Below are 19,699 nucleotides of genomic sequence, written 5' to 3' on the forward strand. Positions count from 1 at the left end.
AAATCTAATCATATCAGAGATCTTAAAATCTCTCCTAGCATCTAGATCAGAGTGCCACAAATAGTTCAGATAGCACTGGGAACACTGCAGTGCCAGATGAGTGCTGTGATCTGCTTGTAGAGAATGTCTGCAATGTGATATTCTCGTAAAGGTGCTGTTGCAAACGGTGAAAAGTTGCTATGACTTCTTAAAAAATCACACATTAAGAAGTTTGGTATTTCTAACATCTGACCCTGAAAAAGGACTGTCTCTTTCTTCTATATACTTCAAAGAGGTATTACTTAGCCTTGAACATGTTTGAAAAGACTTCCATTTCACTTCATTTACCATGTTCTAACAACAAAAATTAGCAAGTAGTTCTGTGTAATTTTATGCCAAACGTATCTCTGATGAGTACCTCTTACATTTGGATGCAGTGTGCAGAATTCCTCAATGCCAAGCTGCCTGGGTGGCAGGAAATCTGTAGTGATGCCACCAAAGTTCCTGAAAAAGTCAAAATGATGATTGATGAAATAAGGACACCTGGTTCCACTCCAATATCAGGAACTCCGCAGCCTTCACCAATGATAGAGAGAAACACCGTGGTATGTCATTCCCTGATGGTTAAAGGCTCTCTTTCAAATGGGTCCAGATTGTCTTCACTGGTTTCTATTGTACTTAAGCATTTGGATTCAAGGCTGTAACATGCATCAGCTGAAATACGCTGGGGTTGGGTGGGAAAGCAAAACCATGAAGCTGAATGGTTTGCTGCTGGAGAAATGCAGAGTAAAGCAGGCAGAAGCTCACAGGCAGAGAAGGCTGTTTCCAGTTGGGTGTCCAGGGCTTTCCTGCAGACACAGCCTTAGGACCACCCTAGTTTTTGCCACTCTATTTCCAACACTTCTGCCTGTAAGTGCTAGGAATACTTGAGGTTCAAGATAAACAAAATTTTACCCTTTCCTTCTTCCCTCTGATTCTTATTACAGAATATTGAAATATAGACATTAGATTCTCAAATAGACATTAAATTCTCAATTCCCCTATTTGCACGTTGTGTTACCATTGGTTATTGAATTTCTAAATTCAATACCTCCAAAAGTTAAGAAGTGCACTGATCTGTGCATGAGTGGGCTGTTTGTGAAAACTGGGCTTCCATAGCATTTCCACTAGTTGCTGTGCACCAGGGAACAGGATCCTTGCAAACTATTCTATCAGAAGTTTCATAGCAAGGTGGGCCCAGCAGAAAGGCCTTACGTAGGTGTGATCTGGGAAAACCTGAGCGTTGCTTTCTAGAGGTTATGTTGCAAACACAGGAAGTCATGTCACCTCTCTATTAGGACAACGTTTTTCTGATTCTAGATTGGAAACAACTTTTATGCTCACAATGAAAATGCATCAAAGGTGCCCCCTGCTCCTGTTGGCAGGGCGTACACCAGCCCACTTGTGGACATGTTTAACAATCCTGCCACGGGCCCAAAGGTGTCTCCTGAAAGAGCAACCAATGCAGCAGGTGAGTGGCATTTCACTGCAAGCCACGTGTGTGCATGGGTGTGTTAACAACTCGGAATTCTCTTTGGGATTTTGTGACTACTACCAGGATTTGAATTCCAGGATGTGTGGGGGAGTATAAAATGGTCTCTGCAGAGTGTTCATGTATCAGTCACCTAACAGGTGAAGTGCATGTCACAAGGAGGAAATAACTGTTCACAATAAAATGAAGCTACCTATCGTAAACTTTCACTTCCATCATTTGCCATGCATCCCTGGTGAGCACAGCTCAACTGTCTCTGTGCCCTCAGTCCTACCAGAAGAATACACTCTATGATTTTGGACCAGATGCACACCATTATTTCTGTGCACACTAACAGACAAGAACATTGCAGTCTTGGTATGGTTTCCTTTAAGAGTGTACAGCAGCCAGGAAAAAATGCACGTGGGACAAAACAAGCTGTTCTGTACTTCTGAAATGTAAAATGCTGTTATTTTATTAGTATTTTATTAGTTTGTAAAATATGAGTCTTTGACTTACTCTGCTGCAGGGAAAGAACTAAGCCTACATCACAACAAAACAAATGCAGTGCTAGAACAGCAATTCCAGCATTCCCTCCTTAAAACTGCCTTTAATGTGCTTTAATTTGACCATTATAATGGTCAAATAACACACATTTTTGAGACATCCTTTAAATCATCTTCTGGAAAACATCCCATACCCGCAGAGTGCCAAGTGTCTGCAGTTCTCATTGATCCAGGTGAAGCTGGACATGAGAATGAAATCAAATCTTGGGCTTGTTTTAAGAACGGAAAATTTTCAGTCTTTTGCAGCTGCTTCTGGTTAGCATTTCTTATGCCAAGCAGAAGAAAGCAAATTAACACTTACATAACTTTCTATGTCTGTTGGTTCAACGTTGCTGTGGTAGCATGTGTGCATGTATACAAATACCAATGTTATGAAGAACTCTGGTGATAAGAAACATTGGTAGATAACTGAGAGTCTACAACAGAACAAAGTCCCACAACTACACTTGAATACTGCTTCACCAAACCTGCTTCTCCTGACAGCTAATTGTATTTTGTTAATATGGTTAATTTTGCTTTTAATTTTGCAGAGAATTCAGATGATGCCAGTTTATCGCGCTCAACTTCAGTTGCCACAGGGCTGAATATAATGAAAAGGCAGAAAGTAAAGACGATCTTTCCGCACACAGCTGGAAATAACAAGACTTTACTTAGCTTTGCACAGGGAGACACCATCATACTTCTTGTATCTGAAGAAAAGGATGGCTGGCTGTATGGGGAACATGAGTCAACCAAAGTGTAAGACAATCGGTTTATTACCCAATTTGAACACGAAGGAAAAGTGTCTCTAGCAGGAATTAGTACATGGTTTCCACTTTTTCTGCTGTCACTGACTGGGAACTTCTATCAGGTGAATCTCACTGCACGTATTTCAGGGAGATCTTGTATACTAGAACCCAGGCCTTTAAATATTACATCTTCTAGAGTCTGTTTTGTCCAGTGTTGACTTCTGAAAAATCTTTCCAATTTTATAACGTATGAAATTGAAATCCTTTTCCATTACAGAAAAGGATGGTTTCCATCATCGTATACTAGACCACTAGAAGAAACAGAAGAAAAAGCCTTTGTTCCAGCGCCAAGGTAATATTTAGAATGGAATGTGCAAAAAATACCCAAATCTTCTTTCTTACATTCTTTCAAACGTATTAGAAATATTAGTTTTCTGCTTACACCATCAGTCGTTCAGCAACACTTAGAGGAAGCACCTCCTAACTGTCTGTACTGCCACACCTAGATCACATTGCCATGTGGCTACACAGACCTAACAACGATCATCACTCCAACTTTACAGTCCCACGGACTTCAGAGAGATCATATGCCTTAACTACACATTTTTGTTCTTTCCTGGGACAAAAGACAAGGAGGAAAGGTGTATTATGGAACTGAACATGTTACCTGCTGGGTTCTGTCTTGCAGCACTGCGCCGGTTAGAAGTATCAGTTCAGTCAATCTTGCAGAAAAAGCTGGTGTTGTCCTCCCACCACCAGACTATCTGGGTTCAACTCCAGATAAGAGAATGGAGTCTTCCAAAGGTACTGCTGCTAAAACACCAGCTGAGAAACCAGAAAGTGCAGGTCCGGTAAGTAACCAGTGCCATTAATCTGAATGTTCTGCTTACTCCTCTTGACCTGCTTAACTGAGCTCTTCAATGAGGCCCTTGATACTGTTCTATACTCTTCAGTATGATTATGCTTTTCTGGTGTCTCAGTCCACCTAGAGGAGAATGGTGACAAATTGTTTGGGGATACAATGAAGAGCACTAGAAGCCCTGTTCTGCACAGCAGAGAAATGGAATCTGTGAATCTTGAGAACACATTCTTATGGAAAGCAGTACTTTCAAATTAAGTGTCTGGGAACTTCTAAAATAATAATGAAGAAAGAGTCTATATTTTGACACACACACGGTTTTCATTTTTGGATAAGAAAAGCAATAAGCCTTAACAATTACATAATGTCAGATTTCTACCCAGGTTCATTTATTCTGACTATCTGTTGAGAGCTCTGGGGATCAACATGTCCTTCAAGTGTAATTACGCTCACAATCGTTAAAAGGTGTATCAGCCTGTGAAAGCTGCCAGGCCAGCAGTACAGAGAGTTCTTTGCCCTGTCACAAGTAAAAGGTGATGACGTACTGTAGACCTCTGATGCCCCACACTGCCTTGGTGTCACCATGCTGTGCTGCAGCCTGGCCTCAGGTGGCTCTCAAGAGCGGCCAGCCATGAGGACTTTCTTTCTGTAGTGTTGATTCAGGGGGGGTTATGAATAAACTTAAGGCTTGTGGACTAACATTCCTGTTGCACTGAAAAACCAACAGAAAGGTGAGTGATTTTGGCTGATAGGTGAGGATGGAATTAACTAGAACTGCTTGTTCATCCTGGAGGCTTACAGCCTTTCAGCCTTTTAGGAATGGAAGACAAATGCATTCAGGTCTCATAACTGTTGCTGAGGTTCCCCCTAACGTGTAGCAGATAGACGTTCACTGTGACCCCTGATTCTTACCTGGTATACAAAAGGAAGAGAATTGTACTCACACCACAGGATTTCACTCCAGAATTACTATTTACTTTCGTTCCCTTGGAAAGCCTCAGAATTTCCTTGTTCTCCCTGCTTCTGCGCAAGTCAACAGCCACCGCTCCGCTGCCAGGCCCGAGAATGCTTTGTATGCTGGAACATGTAGTCAAAAGTTCGTTTTTGCTTTGAACCTTATCTGACACCTCCTAGAAGCAATGCAATTAGTTTGCCATTTGAAATACTTAAAATTAAATACTATTGTACTCAAAGTTTTGTGGAAAAAAGGACAAGTTAAATGTTTGCCAAAGCCTCTACATTATGCAGCAGGCTTGGCAGCCCGTTACAGGAGCTGAGTTCATGGCACCAAGCACTGCATCCTAAAGGAACGCTGTGTCAGTGCCACACTGCCATCTTCTGGGTAATCTCAAATTCACAAAAATCGAGGAAATCTCATCAGAAGTACAGTGCACACTGTAGCTGTAAAAGCATTTTTGGATCGTGCATTCAAACAAACACGACATTTGATGACAACAAAATGCCAGCAATACCTGTGCAAAGTCATTCCTGTTCTCGCCACTCCCATGCAGCCGCCGCTGGTTAAACATGCAGGTGCTGCCAGGGCTCGCTGCTTTGCTTTGCTTTCACCATCGCTGCCCACAGAAGTCACAGGAGATGCCTTCATTCATACGCTGCACATCAGCAGTCACGGAGCGCAGGAGGGTTTCTGTGCTGGTGGCACGGGGGGGTTTGGATGTTTGGTGGGTGCTCGCATGCGTTGTTGGGCTTTTTGGCACTTCTGCAGCGTGCTACAGAAACTGCATGGCAACACTTTGCTTCCGTCCTTCTTTTGGTTGCCAGTTTTCAGTGATGTTTGATATTTTTACCTATACAGCGCAGAACTTTTTGTAAGTGTAATTGGTGATCTTGGCAAAAAAAACAGAACTGATCCCGCTGGGGAAGAAGACCCCATTCTCTACACTGCATGCACACACAGCTGTCGGTGTCTGGATGTTCTCAGACCATTCTCTTCTGCCCACCTCTCCACAGTTCAACTAAACTAGACAGCTATTAGTCCAAGTCACTGCATATTTCGTTCTGCTCGAATGGTAGAGCCCCTTTTCTGTAGCAGCACAATGAGATCACCTGGAGCACATTCTGTTGTTTTTTTAAATCTGTACCCGTATCCTTTCTCTTACAGAAACCCAACATGAATGGCATTGTAAAACCACCCTTTCTAAGGTACATTTTAAAGCTGCTTATTCAATTATAGTTGTGTTGGTTTTCAGTTTGATGTATGTTATTGTATTGACTGTGAGGGGACCTGAGGATGTTTCTTCCTGAGCTGCTCTGACCGCTGGCAGCAGCGTTAGGCCCACAGTGCCAGAAGTGCTGGGAGGGGAGCACAGATCCTCCCAGAGCAGCAGGTGCTTCTCCTGTGGTTTGGCACAGAGCGGGGGTTAAATCCAAACTTTCTGGAAGCCCTTTAAAGAACATCCAGAGCAAACCAGGCAGTAACTTACCAAACCTGGGACTGCTGGCAAGACAGTTCTCCTGTGTAAGGCTGTTTTAAACGCTCAGGCTGAGCTAGGAGTTGTGTAGAGTCTGCTGGTGTGAAATTGTAACGTGTTCTTCCAGCAATGCTCCTTGCAGCACAGCAAACCTCGCAGTAACTTTGTGCATTTCTTTTCAGTGGAGAAAATCCTTTTGCAACTGTGAAACTCAGACCAACAGTGACAAACGACAGATCAGCGCCCATTATCCGATGAATAGATGACCCCTATAAATATTTCCTCCTTACAAACATCAATTGCAGTAATGACAATTGCTATCTAAACTTGTTCTAAAAATTATTTAAGTGTAATTACTGTAAAATAGAATCATACTGGTATGGATTTCTGATTTTTAAAAGCATTCCTTCTAATGAGGCTGTTGCTTTGGGCTATGATGGAGCAGCTCAGCTTGGTTCTACAGTACGCCTTCTGCAGGGGATGGAATCGTGGAGATCCTGGAGATCGTCTGGATGCTCCAGGCAGTCTGACTAAAAGATCACAGATCTGAGGACTTGGCATTTGTTGTTTGGAAATTGCCACAGTAAGCTGTAGAACGCAGGCCTTGCCTATGCCACTTATTCAATTAGAAAAAGCTGATTGATTTTTTTTAATACAGCAATGTACCAACTGCCTTATTCCAGCGTAGAGATTTGTCTGTATACAGCAGCAACACATTATTTTGTTTAAAAAGACTCGTGGTTATAAATAAATATTTATCCTCTATGCATATGTAATGCTTTGCTTAATGGCAGATACAAGTTATAAAATGTTAACGTAAACCTATTTTAGGTCTCATATATTGTCAACATATTCTTCAACAATATATATATTCTTAAATACACCATCAAGCTTCAGTCATATAAAAATCTCACAGTACAAGTGCCATGCTTTTCCTTACACCACTACTACTGAAGTGGTTCGTTGCTCTGTTAATGCAGCCTTGGATTAAGGTTGGCTTTCTTGTGAAGGAGCCGAGCAGCCGAGCAGTGGCACAAATGGCAGCAGAATGCAGCATCTCACCGGGCAAAATATAACTGATACACCTAACTTCAGTCCCAGGTTGTGCCTCACTACAGGCTTTGCTTTCCTGCATCAGATATAGCTTGTCTGAAGAACTCTCTTCCTACTGTAATAATCACCTTAGAAATGAATCTTACAGCGTCTCTTTATTCTGCACAAAGTTGAGCACATTATGGCTGTACAGCACAGAGCTGCCTCCCAGCTGCTGTACAGCGTGTTTCTCTGACCTGTCCCAGTGCTCAGCCCTCACTCTTGGTCATCCCCACCTTCCATAAGCACAGCGCACACTCCTGCAGCATCCCAGGGCTGCTCCTATGGTGGCTGTGAGTGACAGAAAATGCCTTTGGTTACTGGGTGTGAAAAGCAGCACAGGAACCTGCTGGCTGCAGATCAGTGCCCCTCATTCCACCTCCTCCCCTTGCACTGCCTGCCAGGTTTGTTGGCCATGGAACCTTCTGTGAGTGCCTCACAGCCACCTGCAAACACATCTCAAGGGCGTAACTCACACATGAGCCAGAACATTAGAAAGGCGAGTCAAAGACCATAAGCCTCCAACAGTTCCTTATCAGAATGAAACAATAACACGCCTAAACCTTTATTCTTGGAACTGAGCAGTGCCTCAGCCTCTCTTCTTGGGTAAGCATTCCCTTCTGCAGCCAGAAACTACTGGTGGTGTAGAAACCACTGCTGCAGCAGGTAGGACTTGCTGCTGCAAACCCTTGGAGATAACACTTGTGCCCTCAGCAGCACCTGCCCTCACTAAACCAAGGCTCTGAGCGGCCTTCTGCAGAAGGAAGATGTGCTCACCCACACCTATTCCATGGTGGTAGCACAGACAGCATTCGCACCGCTTTCCTCAAAAGCCTGCAGATGAAGGGATCCACCTGGGGAGGCAAATACATCCCCTCACCTTACATGTACAACCCAAAAACACCACTATTTTCCATCCCTGTCGGTAGCTAGGATTATTAACTTCACTTGCATACTAAACATGTTATCAGACATGTTTGTCACATATTTAATAATCCAGCCACAAGTTGAGGATTGCAAAAGGAAAAGCAGTTTTATTTAGTTTTCAAGAGGTGCCACTAAACATGGAAAACAAGGTCGGTTTTCATGTTTTGCAATGCACATGCTCATAAAAGATTAAGTTTAAATTACATGCAAGAGACTAAATTTCTTCACACTTTACAAAACAGGTCTGAAGCAAATAAAATGATTGTACATGACATTTACATTAGAAAGAGTACGCTAACAGTTGTAGCTTCCATAGCACGTCCACGTTCAGCCCTCTTAGCCAAAAGCCGCCCCGCAATTTGGGCATCTTCGCTGCCTCAGTGCCAGACAGAACAGAATCCCAATTGGAAAGAACACAATGGCACACAGAACACCGAGGCAGGTGAAGGTGTCCTCCAAGACGCCAACCCTGCAGAAATGGAAAACACACTGAGTCAAAGCCCCCCACTGCGTTTAACCCCAGGTTACCTCCTTGTGATCTGACACTCAGTGAAACCCCACTCCGTGCAGCAGAAGGAAGCGCGCTGCAAAGAGGAGGCTTCCCCCCTTTAAAAGGCTTTTCTGCTCACAGCTTGCAGCAGAAGGCTTTGAACTACACCACTTAAAGAAACCCAAGAAATTCTCATGTGATAAGAGCAAGGACTGCAGATAAGACACGTGAAAGGTTTAATTCAAACCAGTATCTTAGTTCCAGACAGCAGCTATTTATCAACCACCACAGTCCTGGACTGCTCCAACAGATATCAGCCACTCAGAGCAGCCGTATTCATGGCAAACACTGCTTAATTCAAGTGCACTGAAGAACGCACACAGGTTGCCACCTGCTCACAGTCTGCCACCCACTACACAGGAATAGCAGCTTAACATAAGAAATTGGAGCAGGTACAAGCAGTCAGAACCCAGAGGTGAGCAAAACACTTCAACAAGGAGGGCCCTCCTCTGTCTGCCCACGACAGTGAAAGTCAACAGGAGCAGAGCTGAGTGACCTTGCAGTGCTCGCGATGCAGGCAAGGTGCCAAGGCCTGAGGGCTGTTTTTTCCCTACCCAGTGCTCACAGACACCTTACTGCACAAGCAAACAGAGCGAAGGAAAGAAGATGCAGACTTTGAGACCATTCCCTTATTGCAATTGTTTAGAACTTCACATCTTGTTCAAACTTCAGTCTCATCTCCCTTTCCTAGCACTGTTCTGACATGGTGCAAGTTTTGCAGAATTCGTTCCAGTGATGTAGGTACCACTTTTTTTTGCAAAGTTTCATAGCACTTCTTCCTCTTCAGACACTGGGAAAAACTTAACATCTCCTTCCAGTCCCTTTTAGCTGCTATTCTCATACCTCCATTACCAAATCACAAATCCAGATATCGACATCAGCTTAAAAGTCCAACTTAAACTTGCCGTGATGCTGCCAAAGCCCATAAAGCCATCCTTCCTTCTCCAGGATGGCACCTCTGCTGTGCTCTATTCAGCACATGGTGCAGTCAGCACGTCGTAAAGCACAGTGATTCTGGCTTGTCCCTCACAGATACTGTTGGTAATACAAGCACCAACAAACATGAACAAAGCACTTCATACGATTGCTCTGGTATCAGTATCTTGTACTCCAGCTGAAACAAAGGTGAGTGTAAGAATGGGGTAGCACAGCCATGGCTCTGTAAATAGGTGTAAATAGTGTAAATTATCTTCTGCAAAAGCACAGGGCAGGCAGCACTGCTGAGACCTCCACAAAGGCTGCCGAGGCAGAAAGCTGCTCCAGCTTACTGCTGGGCTCCTGGATTTCATTCAGCTGCTCTTGCCATGAGTTGCTGACTGAAACAATGAATCAACTTAAAGCGCAGAATCCCAATTCCATTTTTAATTCTTCTACTTACAAGTTTTAACAATGACCATTAACTAGAGATGCAGCAGCAGCAACAAGAGCAGATTTCTTGGAGACAGGACAGCCTCTCATGCAGCTTGCTGGAGCTTTCTTCTGTAGCCAGGTTTGGCAACCCTGCTCTGTCCAGCTGACGCTGCAAATGGCTCCAATGGGGCTGATGAACATCATCACACAGCCCTTTTGTGCCTACAGCCTTGTTGACAAGAATGCCAGTAGGTTTATGAGGGTCTCAGAGAAGGCTTCATGCCTCCCCCACCCGGCACATAAAGCATTTCTACCCCTGCACTGCAAGTGCTGACAAACTACACCGTGTGCCAGCAGACAAAAAGGAGCCAGACCATCTCTGCTGCACTAACGCACCCTCAGTCCGGCACATCGGCCACTGACTCACAGCACTTGCCCTGCATCACCTCACGAAGTACAAGCACTGGAGGCGCTCAGCCTGTTCAGCAGTGCTCTTCAGTCTGCCCTGTGCTCTGCTACCATGAACTCCAGCCCAGGGTTCCCATCACACCACAGCACCAGCGGATGTTTCCCTTCCCCTCTCACCACTGAGAATTCCCCATTAGACTGAAACAGCGGCCAGAAGAACAGCCAGAGGGGCAGATGGTACAGCAGGAGAAAGAAATGTGGAAGGAGTCAACTCAAAAGTTACCAACAGAACAAGTCAGCACTGTCACAACTGGAAGAAAGGCAAAGGCAGATATCTTGCTGCATATACTCAGGATTATGAATGCTTTATCCAGACTTTTGTATGCAGATTTAGAAAGCTTCTTTGCTAGGGCACATCCAGACGCTAGGACTGAACAGTTATGTTGTAAGTGACCCTCAAAATTAGACTGTAATTAAAGACTGTGCTGTGGTCAATTACTGTGTCTGGTATTTGTGGAAAAGCATGACATGCTGCACACCCCAAATAAATCAGTGGCAGAAGCCGGGGAATGTCAGATAAGGCTCTCCATTTTCCTTTGCACAGGTAACACACTGCATTAGCAGACAGGTACAGATGCAATGCAGACATCTCTAAATAATTACAGATTTAGGCAGTTTTCAGTACTACAGATCCATCCAAGAAAGGCAAAGCCCGTTTCCAGGCCTTTCAATGACACAAAAAGCATTGCTTTGAAGAAGGCCTACCAAGTACGCAGCACAGTACATGGGGGCTACCAAATCCCTCCCTTGTCTTGCTATTACACTAATGGCAGCGTTTCAGTTAGCACACACTGAGCATCCTCTTCCTAGAAGCATTCAGCTCTTGCTTTGTTAGTGTTTGTGTCTCTTCCTTGTCTGGTATGAATTTCATGCCAAGCTCCTGCCCTGGAGTCTGCCTTTGTGACAAGTAAGTCAGTGCTCAGTGAAGAACACAAGCAAGCTCGCTGTGATTTGGCCTCAAGGAACACAGGCACTGGTTGAACATCAGAGGGCTCATCAAGTATTTCTGCTCAGCCCCACGGAGCTGCAAACCCAGCAGTGAGGACTGCTGTCCAACCTGTTACCGTCAGCCTGCAAGGAGCCGAGTCCTCCACTCAGCAGACGTCTCTGACACTTTAAATAGAATTTGCTTCAAACACTTCCCCCTGAACACAGGGATCTGGGAAGTACTCTTCGGTCACACTGAGTGCCAATTAAAAATAACACAACTAATTGTGATCAGATTCACCACCAGCAGCAGACCCAGGCCCTGAGGGACAGAGCAGCAGGGAGCACCAGCAGCTACCGCAGCCGTGGCTTGGGATGCAGCAGAGGCACGATGTGCCCAACGTGCAGCACGGCACTGCACGGCGCTCAGCCACACCACAGCAGTCACTACACGAGCACTTTCTGGTCTGTGGGTTTGTGTCAGCACCTAATTTTAGATGAACGCTTATCCAATCACCGCCCCTGCTTAGGGAGTTACTAAATGGAGGAGGAGGAAAAGAACCTTTTATAAAGGAGAACATGAATATTTTAGTTTGTGCTCGTGTACCTCAGAGACGGGGTGATCAGATTCCATATTCAAACTGTGGATTCATTAACGTAACCAAACATAAGTTTTGTTCTATGGCATAACCACATGTAAGCTGATTAGAAGTGCACCACTCCCCATCTAAAAGTGGAAAGGTTTATTTATACTGCAAGCAGTGTCTAGGATTTAAGCTACACTGCAGCTGCCAGCTCCATAAAGTAAGGTCAGTTATCCCCACTGACAAGCATTTATTGTCAAATTACTTCTCAGACAAATCTTTTCTTGAAATTAAAGTCTCTAAGCATGAAGTCTCACGCTCAGGATCAGGGAGGCAACACTGAGATTTGCAAACTCAACACCAGTGCAATTTAATGTGGGCATTTTTAGACTTAAGGCTACATCACAGCATTTAAATGTATGCTTATCAGCATTTTTCATCCCTTATTAAGTGACAACCAATGGTCATCCCAATCAAAGACAGCACTCCAGGTGCGTGATCAGCCCTGCAGGGCACGAAAAGAAACTACACTTCGCTGTCAGGACCCTGCAGCTGTCTCACATGCTGACCAGACCCATAAACAAATGCAGATCTCAGAGCAGTGTCCGTTCCCACCCACAGCATTGGCAGAGTCTTTAACTTCAGATTTCAGTGGAGGCTGTCAGGTGACAAGCAGGAGAGATTTGCGTGCAACTTCCAAAGTTAACTGTGAATAGGAGAACAGAAACAGCTCCTCTTTGTGCCTATCCTACCCAATGCAGCAAGAGCAGTGAGGTTAGGCAGTTTCACCTGTGAGCAGCAGCAGCAGCAGCGACAGTAATGCATGCCATTACTTCTGCAAAAGCTGCCAGCTCCTCCAGCCCCAGCTCATGCACACCAATGGTTTCTGATCTGTGTTCTCCCTCGCTCACCTGCATACACATCCAAATTACTGCACCTCTGGATCCCTTTTCACCCAGCAAACGAGACCAGGCTCCTCCTCCTTGCCACAAGGACAGCCAGTTGTCAGAATACAGACACCCACACAAATGGGGACAGGAAGACACAGCTATCAGCTCTGACACAGTGACTGGCTGGGACTTGGGGACCGGATTATTTTATATATTTTTAATTTCTTATTTAAAACAGTGGCTCTTAAGGGAATAGGTTTCTGCTGTACCTTGTTAGCTGCATAAAGCCTCCTTTATTAAGAAAAGATGTGTTTTGATTATTTTCCACAATTCAGTTCAAAACAGTAGCAGAAAAACCCTCAAGAAGTGCAAGAGCTATGCTGTTCTCACGTGGGACCCCTCTGAGGGGCTCAGCACCTCCCCTGCTGGCCTCAGGCAATGGGCTTCCAGCTAAGCACCGAGTGCCTCTACTCCAAGGCAGGGACAAGGTTACAGCTACGCTAGCCTAGCCAGTAACACCGAGAGGCACTCGTGGCTTCTGCTCAAGTCAGCTCTGTCACAGCTTTCTTCTTAGCAGTCACATGCAGAAGTCACTGCTGAATTTCATGCCCTAACTGCTGCCATCAAATTACAGCACAGCAGGGAAGAACGCCCCGACGTTCCCAGCAGCAAACCTTCACAGAAAGCTGCACATTACAGAAGGGAGCTCCTTCCATTCTCACCACAGGCCCATCTTCTTTATGGCACAAAGCAGCGCCACGAGCTGCTGCACCATTACAGCTGCCCCTCTTCAGAGCAGCCTTTTAAATGCTATTTCAAAGCTGCCTTTGCTCACAAGATTCCAAAGGATCTCCGCAGCACTTCAGCCTGCTGCCACAAACCAAAACCCACAGGTTTTTCTTAAGAGGGCACATCTGATCGATAGCTGCATCCTTCTGCTTCCTGGGATATTCAGCTGACACATATTGTGCAATTATAAATGGAACGTTTAGTTAACATTTAAATAGATTTATTCTGAACAACCACGGAAACCCTGTACCCTGAAAGAGCTTCTACCAAATCACACACAGCACCTGTGATTGAAATAACCAAAGTGAAACCAGAAGACTGAGATTTTGAAGGAGTTTAGCACTGCAGTGCAATTTTCCTAGAATGTGCTCTGAGCAGCAATGCACCTAGTTGAATTTTAAAAACAAAACCAACAAAATCTCAGAATCTACTCCTTTAGCAAGTCAGAACCAAACAAGCCAAGCCCCACAGTCTGGCAGGAAGAAGGCTCCAAGAGATGTGAGAATAAGTGAGGATTTATTCACAGCTGTCTCATTCTCCAATCCCAGCAGAACTTTCAGTGTTTTATAGCTGTCAGAAGACAAAACCACTACAATCCAGAAGCTATGTATTTTCCCCTCATCCTTTCCTTCAAACAACTGAGAACTCATTAAATAGGAACATCAAAACCCACCAGGGCCAACCACAGTTCTGCCCCAGGTTCTGGAAGAACCCCACTGCAAACTTCAGGAAAAGGAATGCTTTCACAGTTTTTAAATAGATTCATCTTCTGTCAAGCAACAGGAAAGCAAATACCCCACTGCAGTTTGTAACCCCACCACCAAAAGACAGGGAAAAAGAAAATGCAGGCAACCTGAAGTGCTGAACTGCCATCTGCAAGCCAAAAAGACAATGACATGGCTGAACCTCAGGCTGTAATGACTCAAACTGTTCTTGGGAACATAAGGTAGTTCCTAGTTTCAAAGCCAGACTTTGCCAATCCTTACATGTCAGCTTCCTGCAGTAAAAGCGACAGCATTCTGCACCTCAGTTTGATCCTCTGTACGTCAGGGCTGGGTTGGAGGAAGAGCTCACACTGGGCCAACAGCACTACAGCCAGTCCAGACTTCTGAATGACACAGACAGAACACGCAGCAAGGCTGAAGTCTGTAATTAGAAAGCAACGCTGACCAAGGATGCATGAGGATGATCTGTCTAATGAAGAACTACAGGCAAGAGGGACAGATCACAAGACAGGAGAGTCACCCCTCAGAGACACCAGTGCTTCAGAGAGTAAGCTGGTGTTTCAAAAGGCATCAACGTGGTGACCGGGGACACTGCCACCTACCTCCAGAGGAAACCTCTGAAGATGCTTGTACATATTCATTTCTCTTAATTCACAGGACAAGTGGAGCCTGAAGATCACCAGCTAGCCACCATAGGATGATACTTCCAAAGTCACCTGTGACTGTGATGAGATGGCCTCTGTCCAAACAACAGAGCAGTACTGCTTGTTTCTCCTCACCAAACGTTTCACATCAGAAATGGTTTTTAGTTCAATCAGCACTATTCACATGCCATAGGGCAGAAGCCTGATTTGTGTTTCCGAGGGCATGAACTCCATCAGTGGGCTTTAGCTGTGTCAGTTACATTCTTGGCACAGCCACAACCAAAGAGTTTTCCTCATGTTCAAAAGCAGATGAATTTCTCTAATAATTGTGCACCAAATCAGAGGAGTAACAGAAAGGCTGCCTTCATAGCTTAATAAATTTTTATTTTTTTTTTTTACACACCATTCACAGCTTTTTACATTACCAATGCCCTCTCAGTATCCTTCTGTTCAGTGTGGCATTCAGAATGCATCTGCATGCTGCACTCTTCATAAAATAGGTTTCCAGGCCAAGAAACGAGCTAGAACTACATTCAAGGTCTTGAGGAATCAAAGAGGATTTTGAGCTGTAAGAGAATAAGCCAGTGTAACCTTCCAGAACACCAAGCCTGCCTCTTCAGGATCCCGCTAACAGATGGAGCAGCACGCTTCCCACCAAATCCCACCAGCTTCTGCTGCAGCACCACAACATCAACTCCTTATCTAATCAGAACACAACCAAACAGTGCTTCTCTTCCCTCAGTATTATCACCAAGGCTTTGGCTCCTCTAAATAGCTGGGGAAAAGCACTGTGCAAAGGCTACGACACTGTCGTTACTCAGCGCTGGTCCTTGGGATTCCGACCAACAGCTCTCCAGCAGTGCTGAGAGCCCTGCAGTTGGAGCTGCTCAGCACAGCGCCTCACAGGAGCGCCACAAACGGAACTCTGGCTGCCCCCAGCAGCACAAGGCGGATGAGTGAAGAAAACTATTGAAATCAGGTCGCTTAAGAATGCCTTACAAATATTCAGACTCGCTCATTTCCCCAGATTTGGCTAAAAGGACCCTAGGCACAGAAACTTTATTTGCAAATTACCCTTTCAAAAGAATCTCCTACAGCATCTCAGGATCACTACAAGAAAAATAAAGAAACCCTAAAGATACCAGCAGTCTACAACCCCGAGTCATCACAGAAGATACTCCCATATTCATTTTTTTCAGATTTCTTGGGTTTAGGGCAAGGTCTGTACAACCCACTGCCTGCCTTACCAAGCAAGGCATAACATCTCTTCTGCCTCCTGGCTGGGCACATAAACATCCAGCATTAGTGGAAGGACTCCAGCAGCAGGACTGACCACACTGCTCACAGCTCAGGCTACTTTCCCTCACTGTTTAAAACATGCATCTTCTAGATTAAGAGCTCCAGCTGGCACAGGATTCTCAGCCTTAACTAGTGGGATTTCAGCAGGCAGGTGCTGACTCTCCAATGGACAGCAGTTTTAACAAAACCAAAAGGCATGTGACACAGCCTCTGCCATCACAGCCATCTCCATCACATCTGTCACACTGAAACCTGATGCTGTTTAAGCTACTCCAACAAGTCTGCTTCCTACATGTTTTGAAATGGACCAGACAGAGAAGGCTCAGACTTGCAGAAGAAGATCGCCTTTTCATAAGACACCAGAAGGGCAGTTCTGATACATTCTAACAGAAGCAGGACTCTGTGTTTGAGTTGGGGCTGGCCAGGCACATAAATGCCTCAGCTGCACCAGCAGCAACCAGGCTGCCTTCGCCCATTAGTCAATATCCTGGGATGAGCAGAGCTGAGAACTGCAAAGGAACCATGCAGACTCATAACACTACTGTTATGCCTGCCTTCTTCCTTTTCCTTTTTTCTTAGATCATTTCTTTTACGGCTGTTGATCTCTGAAGCTGTCCTTTCATTGCAATCCCAACTAACAGCTGACTGCTTTTTCTGGTTTTCACCACTTTGTCAGGTCAACACTTGAAACCACATCGATTACCCTTCCTTACTTCTACAGGAAAGGCACTTCTAAAGTAAGAGAACTTCCAAACTCAACAGTACTGATGCTCCCACTCAATACTGCCTGTTGCCCTGCTTGGCTCTATGCAGCCCGGGCTGGGGAACGAGGAGATTCAGTGCAGGCACTGCTGGAGAACAGAAGTGCCACGGTCAGAAACCACAGCATTTCACAATGAAGTCACGCTCCTCACTTGCAGTGGTCACAAGTGCACCAGAAAGAACTTCCTGGCACCCCTTCTCCAGACAACACAGCCTCTGCATCCGTCACTGAAGTTCCTTTTCATTAAGAACACAGCTTGCAGATCTTCCTCCTCCATACAGAACAGATTCACGTTTGCAAGAAGCCTATTGTATCAATTACAGCAGTCGCGTGGAGCCCACTAGGATGTATCGCATTAAAGCACTGCAAAACTTCAGTGCTTTTTTAGTTAGCTCTATTCTAATACACGAACAGAAATCCAAGCAATTATACAGACACTTCTCATCTCAAACATAAAATCCACGGCAGTTAATCTCTCAAGTGGAAGAGGGTTTTACCTGCAGGCGGGACAGCCTCCAACTACAACAACAGAGGTGGTGGCAGCAGGCTGCTGAATGATGGTGTATGTGCTCGAGTAGTTCGGCTGCGAGGCCGGCGGAGGAACAGCATAGCCTAAAATAAAAACCAGAGCTGAATCACTGCATGCAAGGCATGGGGAACAACGATAACTTGGTAGAAGGTATGGAAAGGGAATGCGGAATGAAGGCAGACAAAAAAGCACTGTACAAGTCCACCAAAATCTGGGCTGAAACAAAAGTATCAGCAAACGCAACAAGAAAACCACTTCATGAATCCAAGTATCTAGTACAATTTAACCATCTAAAAAGGGCATTAAGCTAATAATTAACTCTGAGTTCGGGTCAGCGCTGTTGGAACAGCAGGGAAAAACAGCTTGAACAAGTGAGGACTGTAGATTTCAGTTCTGGACGTCAAGTGTCAGCAACATCTCACTCCAGAAACAAAGCGGGGAACACAGAACAAACCCTGCTCTGGCTCCCAAAAGGTTATGGCTGCAGAAGTGGGAGGACAGCACAGCAGCAGAAGGGCAGCACGACACAGAACGAAAATCCTTGCAGAAAATTGGCATTCTTAGCGAGCAAATGCGTTATCTGAACTGTAGTTAGAAGGCTACGTTATTACCACATTAACGCTAAGAACGAAGAAATCAGGGCTATCCGACGGGACGGGCAGGCGCAGCCACAAGTTGAGACGCACTTTCCCCAGCGCAATCTGTCCCGACTGAGGCGGCCCGGCTCGGACCCGTCCCGAACGGCGCTACCCACCGGCCGTTCCCCGCAGCTCGGTGCGGCAAAGCACGGCCGCCAGCCGCCCCATACCGCAGGAGGCCGCCGCGAGGCGCGGTACGAGCCGCCCCGTGCCCGAGGGCTCCTCAGCGCCGCTCGCTCCTGCCGGGACTCGCCGACCCCGTGAGGAACCGAGCCGCAGCCCGCCAGAGGAACCGAAGGGGGCCCGAAAAAAACGACGCCAGGCAGGGCGCGTCGCGAGTCGCGCCGGGTCGTTTCCGCCCGCTCGTGTTTCCGCGGAGGAGCCGCGCCGCCGTTCCCGGGCGCACGGAGCCGGCAGGCGGCACCGGCCACGGCCCGCGGCCCTTCCCGAGGCTCCCGGCCCCGCCCGGCCCCGCCGCGCCTCCCCCGCCTCGCACCCACCTGCGGCGGCCGCGGCGCCCGGGTAAGGGTACGGCGGGGGCGGCTGGAAGCCGGGCTGCGGGGCGGGGATGGCGCCGTAGTTGCTCTGCCCGTAGTCGTAGCCCGCGCCCGGCGCGGCGGGGCTGTAGGCGGGCGGCCGCTCCTGCAGCAGCGGCTTGCTGTCCATGCTGAGCGCGGAGCGGAGCGACGACCGCCGGCGGGGCGAGGAGGAAGCGGCGCCCTCGCCTCGGCGCCCAACTTGCCGGGCGCCGCCCTCCGCCCCGCCCGGGGGCGCCGGAGCTCGGCGGCAGCGGCGCGAGTTCCCCCGAGGCGGCGGCGCGGCGGGCGGGGGGAGGCGGAGCGGCCCCTGGCGGGCGGGCGGCCCCTGCCCTGCGCCGTGCGCCCCGCCGCGGGAGGGAGGGAGGGCGGGCGGCCCCGGCTGCCGAGCGCGCGGCCGGTCACAAGACTGCGCCCCACGTGACTCCGCTTCCCAGCGGCGCGGGTGACTCCGAGGCGCCGCCTTAAAGGGGCCGCGGCACGGAGTCGGGCGGGGCTCCTCCGTATGGCACCGGGTACCGGGCACCGGGTACCGAGCAGCGGGTACCGGGCATCGGCCGCGCTCTGCCGGCACCTCCCGCCTACCGCGCGTCGCAGGGGCTCTTGCAGGAAAAGTAAAAAGCACAATTGCAATGCGATGCGGTGCGGTGCGGCGCTTCCTCATCTAGGAAAAGACGCTTTCCCTAAACGAACGTCATGCGACGGGGAGAAATCCTCTTTCGAGAAGTGAGGTTTGGGAAGTGCCGCGGACGCGGGGAGGGGCTCTGAGCGCCACCTCCCCCCTACGGGTGCTCACAGCCCGGCTCGGACATCAGCGCGGCGGAGTAACGTTGTCCCTCGTTCACGCAGCAACCTCAGCGCTCAGCCCTCTGCCGGGCACTGAAACCAACGCCTGGCCCAAATCCTGCTGGATT

General features: G+C 47.2%; 2 protein-coding genes across 2 annotated transcripts in view; one reads left to right on the top strand and one right to left on the bottom strand.

The window, feature by feature from the left end:
• Positions 1–6,839, top strand: part of BAIAP2L1 (BAR/IMD domain containing adaptor protein 2 like 1) — a 33,599-nt gene extending 26,760 nt beyond the window's left edge. Inside the window, exons 8-14 of the mRNA XM_052680153.1 lie at positions 417–584; positions 1,339–1,489; positions 2,586–2,793; positions 3,061–3,135; positions 3,472–3,634; positions 5,765–5,805; positions 6,257–6,839. Of these exons, the coding sequence (XP_052536113.1) occupies positions 417–584; positions 1,339–1,489; positions 2,586–2,793; positions 3,061–3,135; positions 3,472–3,634; positions 5,765–5,805; positions 6,257–6,332 (882 nt within the window). The 3' untranslated portion in view covers positions 6,333–6,839. The remainder of the gene's footprint in view (positions 1–416; positions 585–1,338; positions 1,490–2,585; positions 2,794–3,060; positions 3,136–3,471; positions 3,635–5,764; positions 5,806–6,256) is intronic.
• Positions 6,840–8,173: 1,334 nt separating this feature from the next.
• Positions 8,174–19,032, bottom strand: BRI3 (brain protein I3). Its single transcript, XM_052680159.1, has 3 exons — positions 18,750–19,032; positions 17,580–17,694; positions 8,174–8,562 (listed from the first exon to the last, which is right to left on the bottom strand). The coding sequence occupies exons 1-3, from the start codon at positions 18,913–18,915 to the stop codon at positions 8,430–8,432; spliced, it is 414 nt and encodes a 137-aa protein (XP_052536119.1). The 5' UTR covers positions 18,916–19,032; the 3' UTR covers positions 8,174–8,429.
• Between the last annotated feature and the right edge of the window lie 667 nt (positions 19,033–19,699).

The sequence above is a fragment of the Tympanuchus pallidicinctus genome, unplaced genomic scaffold (genome assembly GCF_026119805.1).
Source record: "Tympanuchus pallidicinctus isolate F22 unplaced genomic scaffold, pur_lepc_1.0 scaffold18, whole genome shotgun sequence".
Lineage (NCBI taxonomy): Eukaryota > Metazoa > Chordata > Aves > Galliformes > Phasianidae > Tympanuchus > Tympanuchus pallidicinctus.

Coding starts and splice junctions, on each gene's coding strand:
- BRI3 (XM_052680159.1), bottom strand. CDS start 18,915: ATGGACAGCAAGCCGCTGCTGCAGGAGCGGCCGCCCGCCTACAGCCCC. Junction 17,695..18,749: donor GGGCGCCGCGGCCGCCGCAG/GTGGGTGCGAGG, acceptor TTTTTATTTTAG/GCTATGCTGTTCCTCCGCCG. Junction 8,563..17,579: donor GGAGGCTGTCCCGCCTGCAG/GTAAAACCCTCT, acceptor CCATTTCTGCAG/GGTTGGCGTCTTGGAGGACA.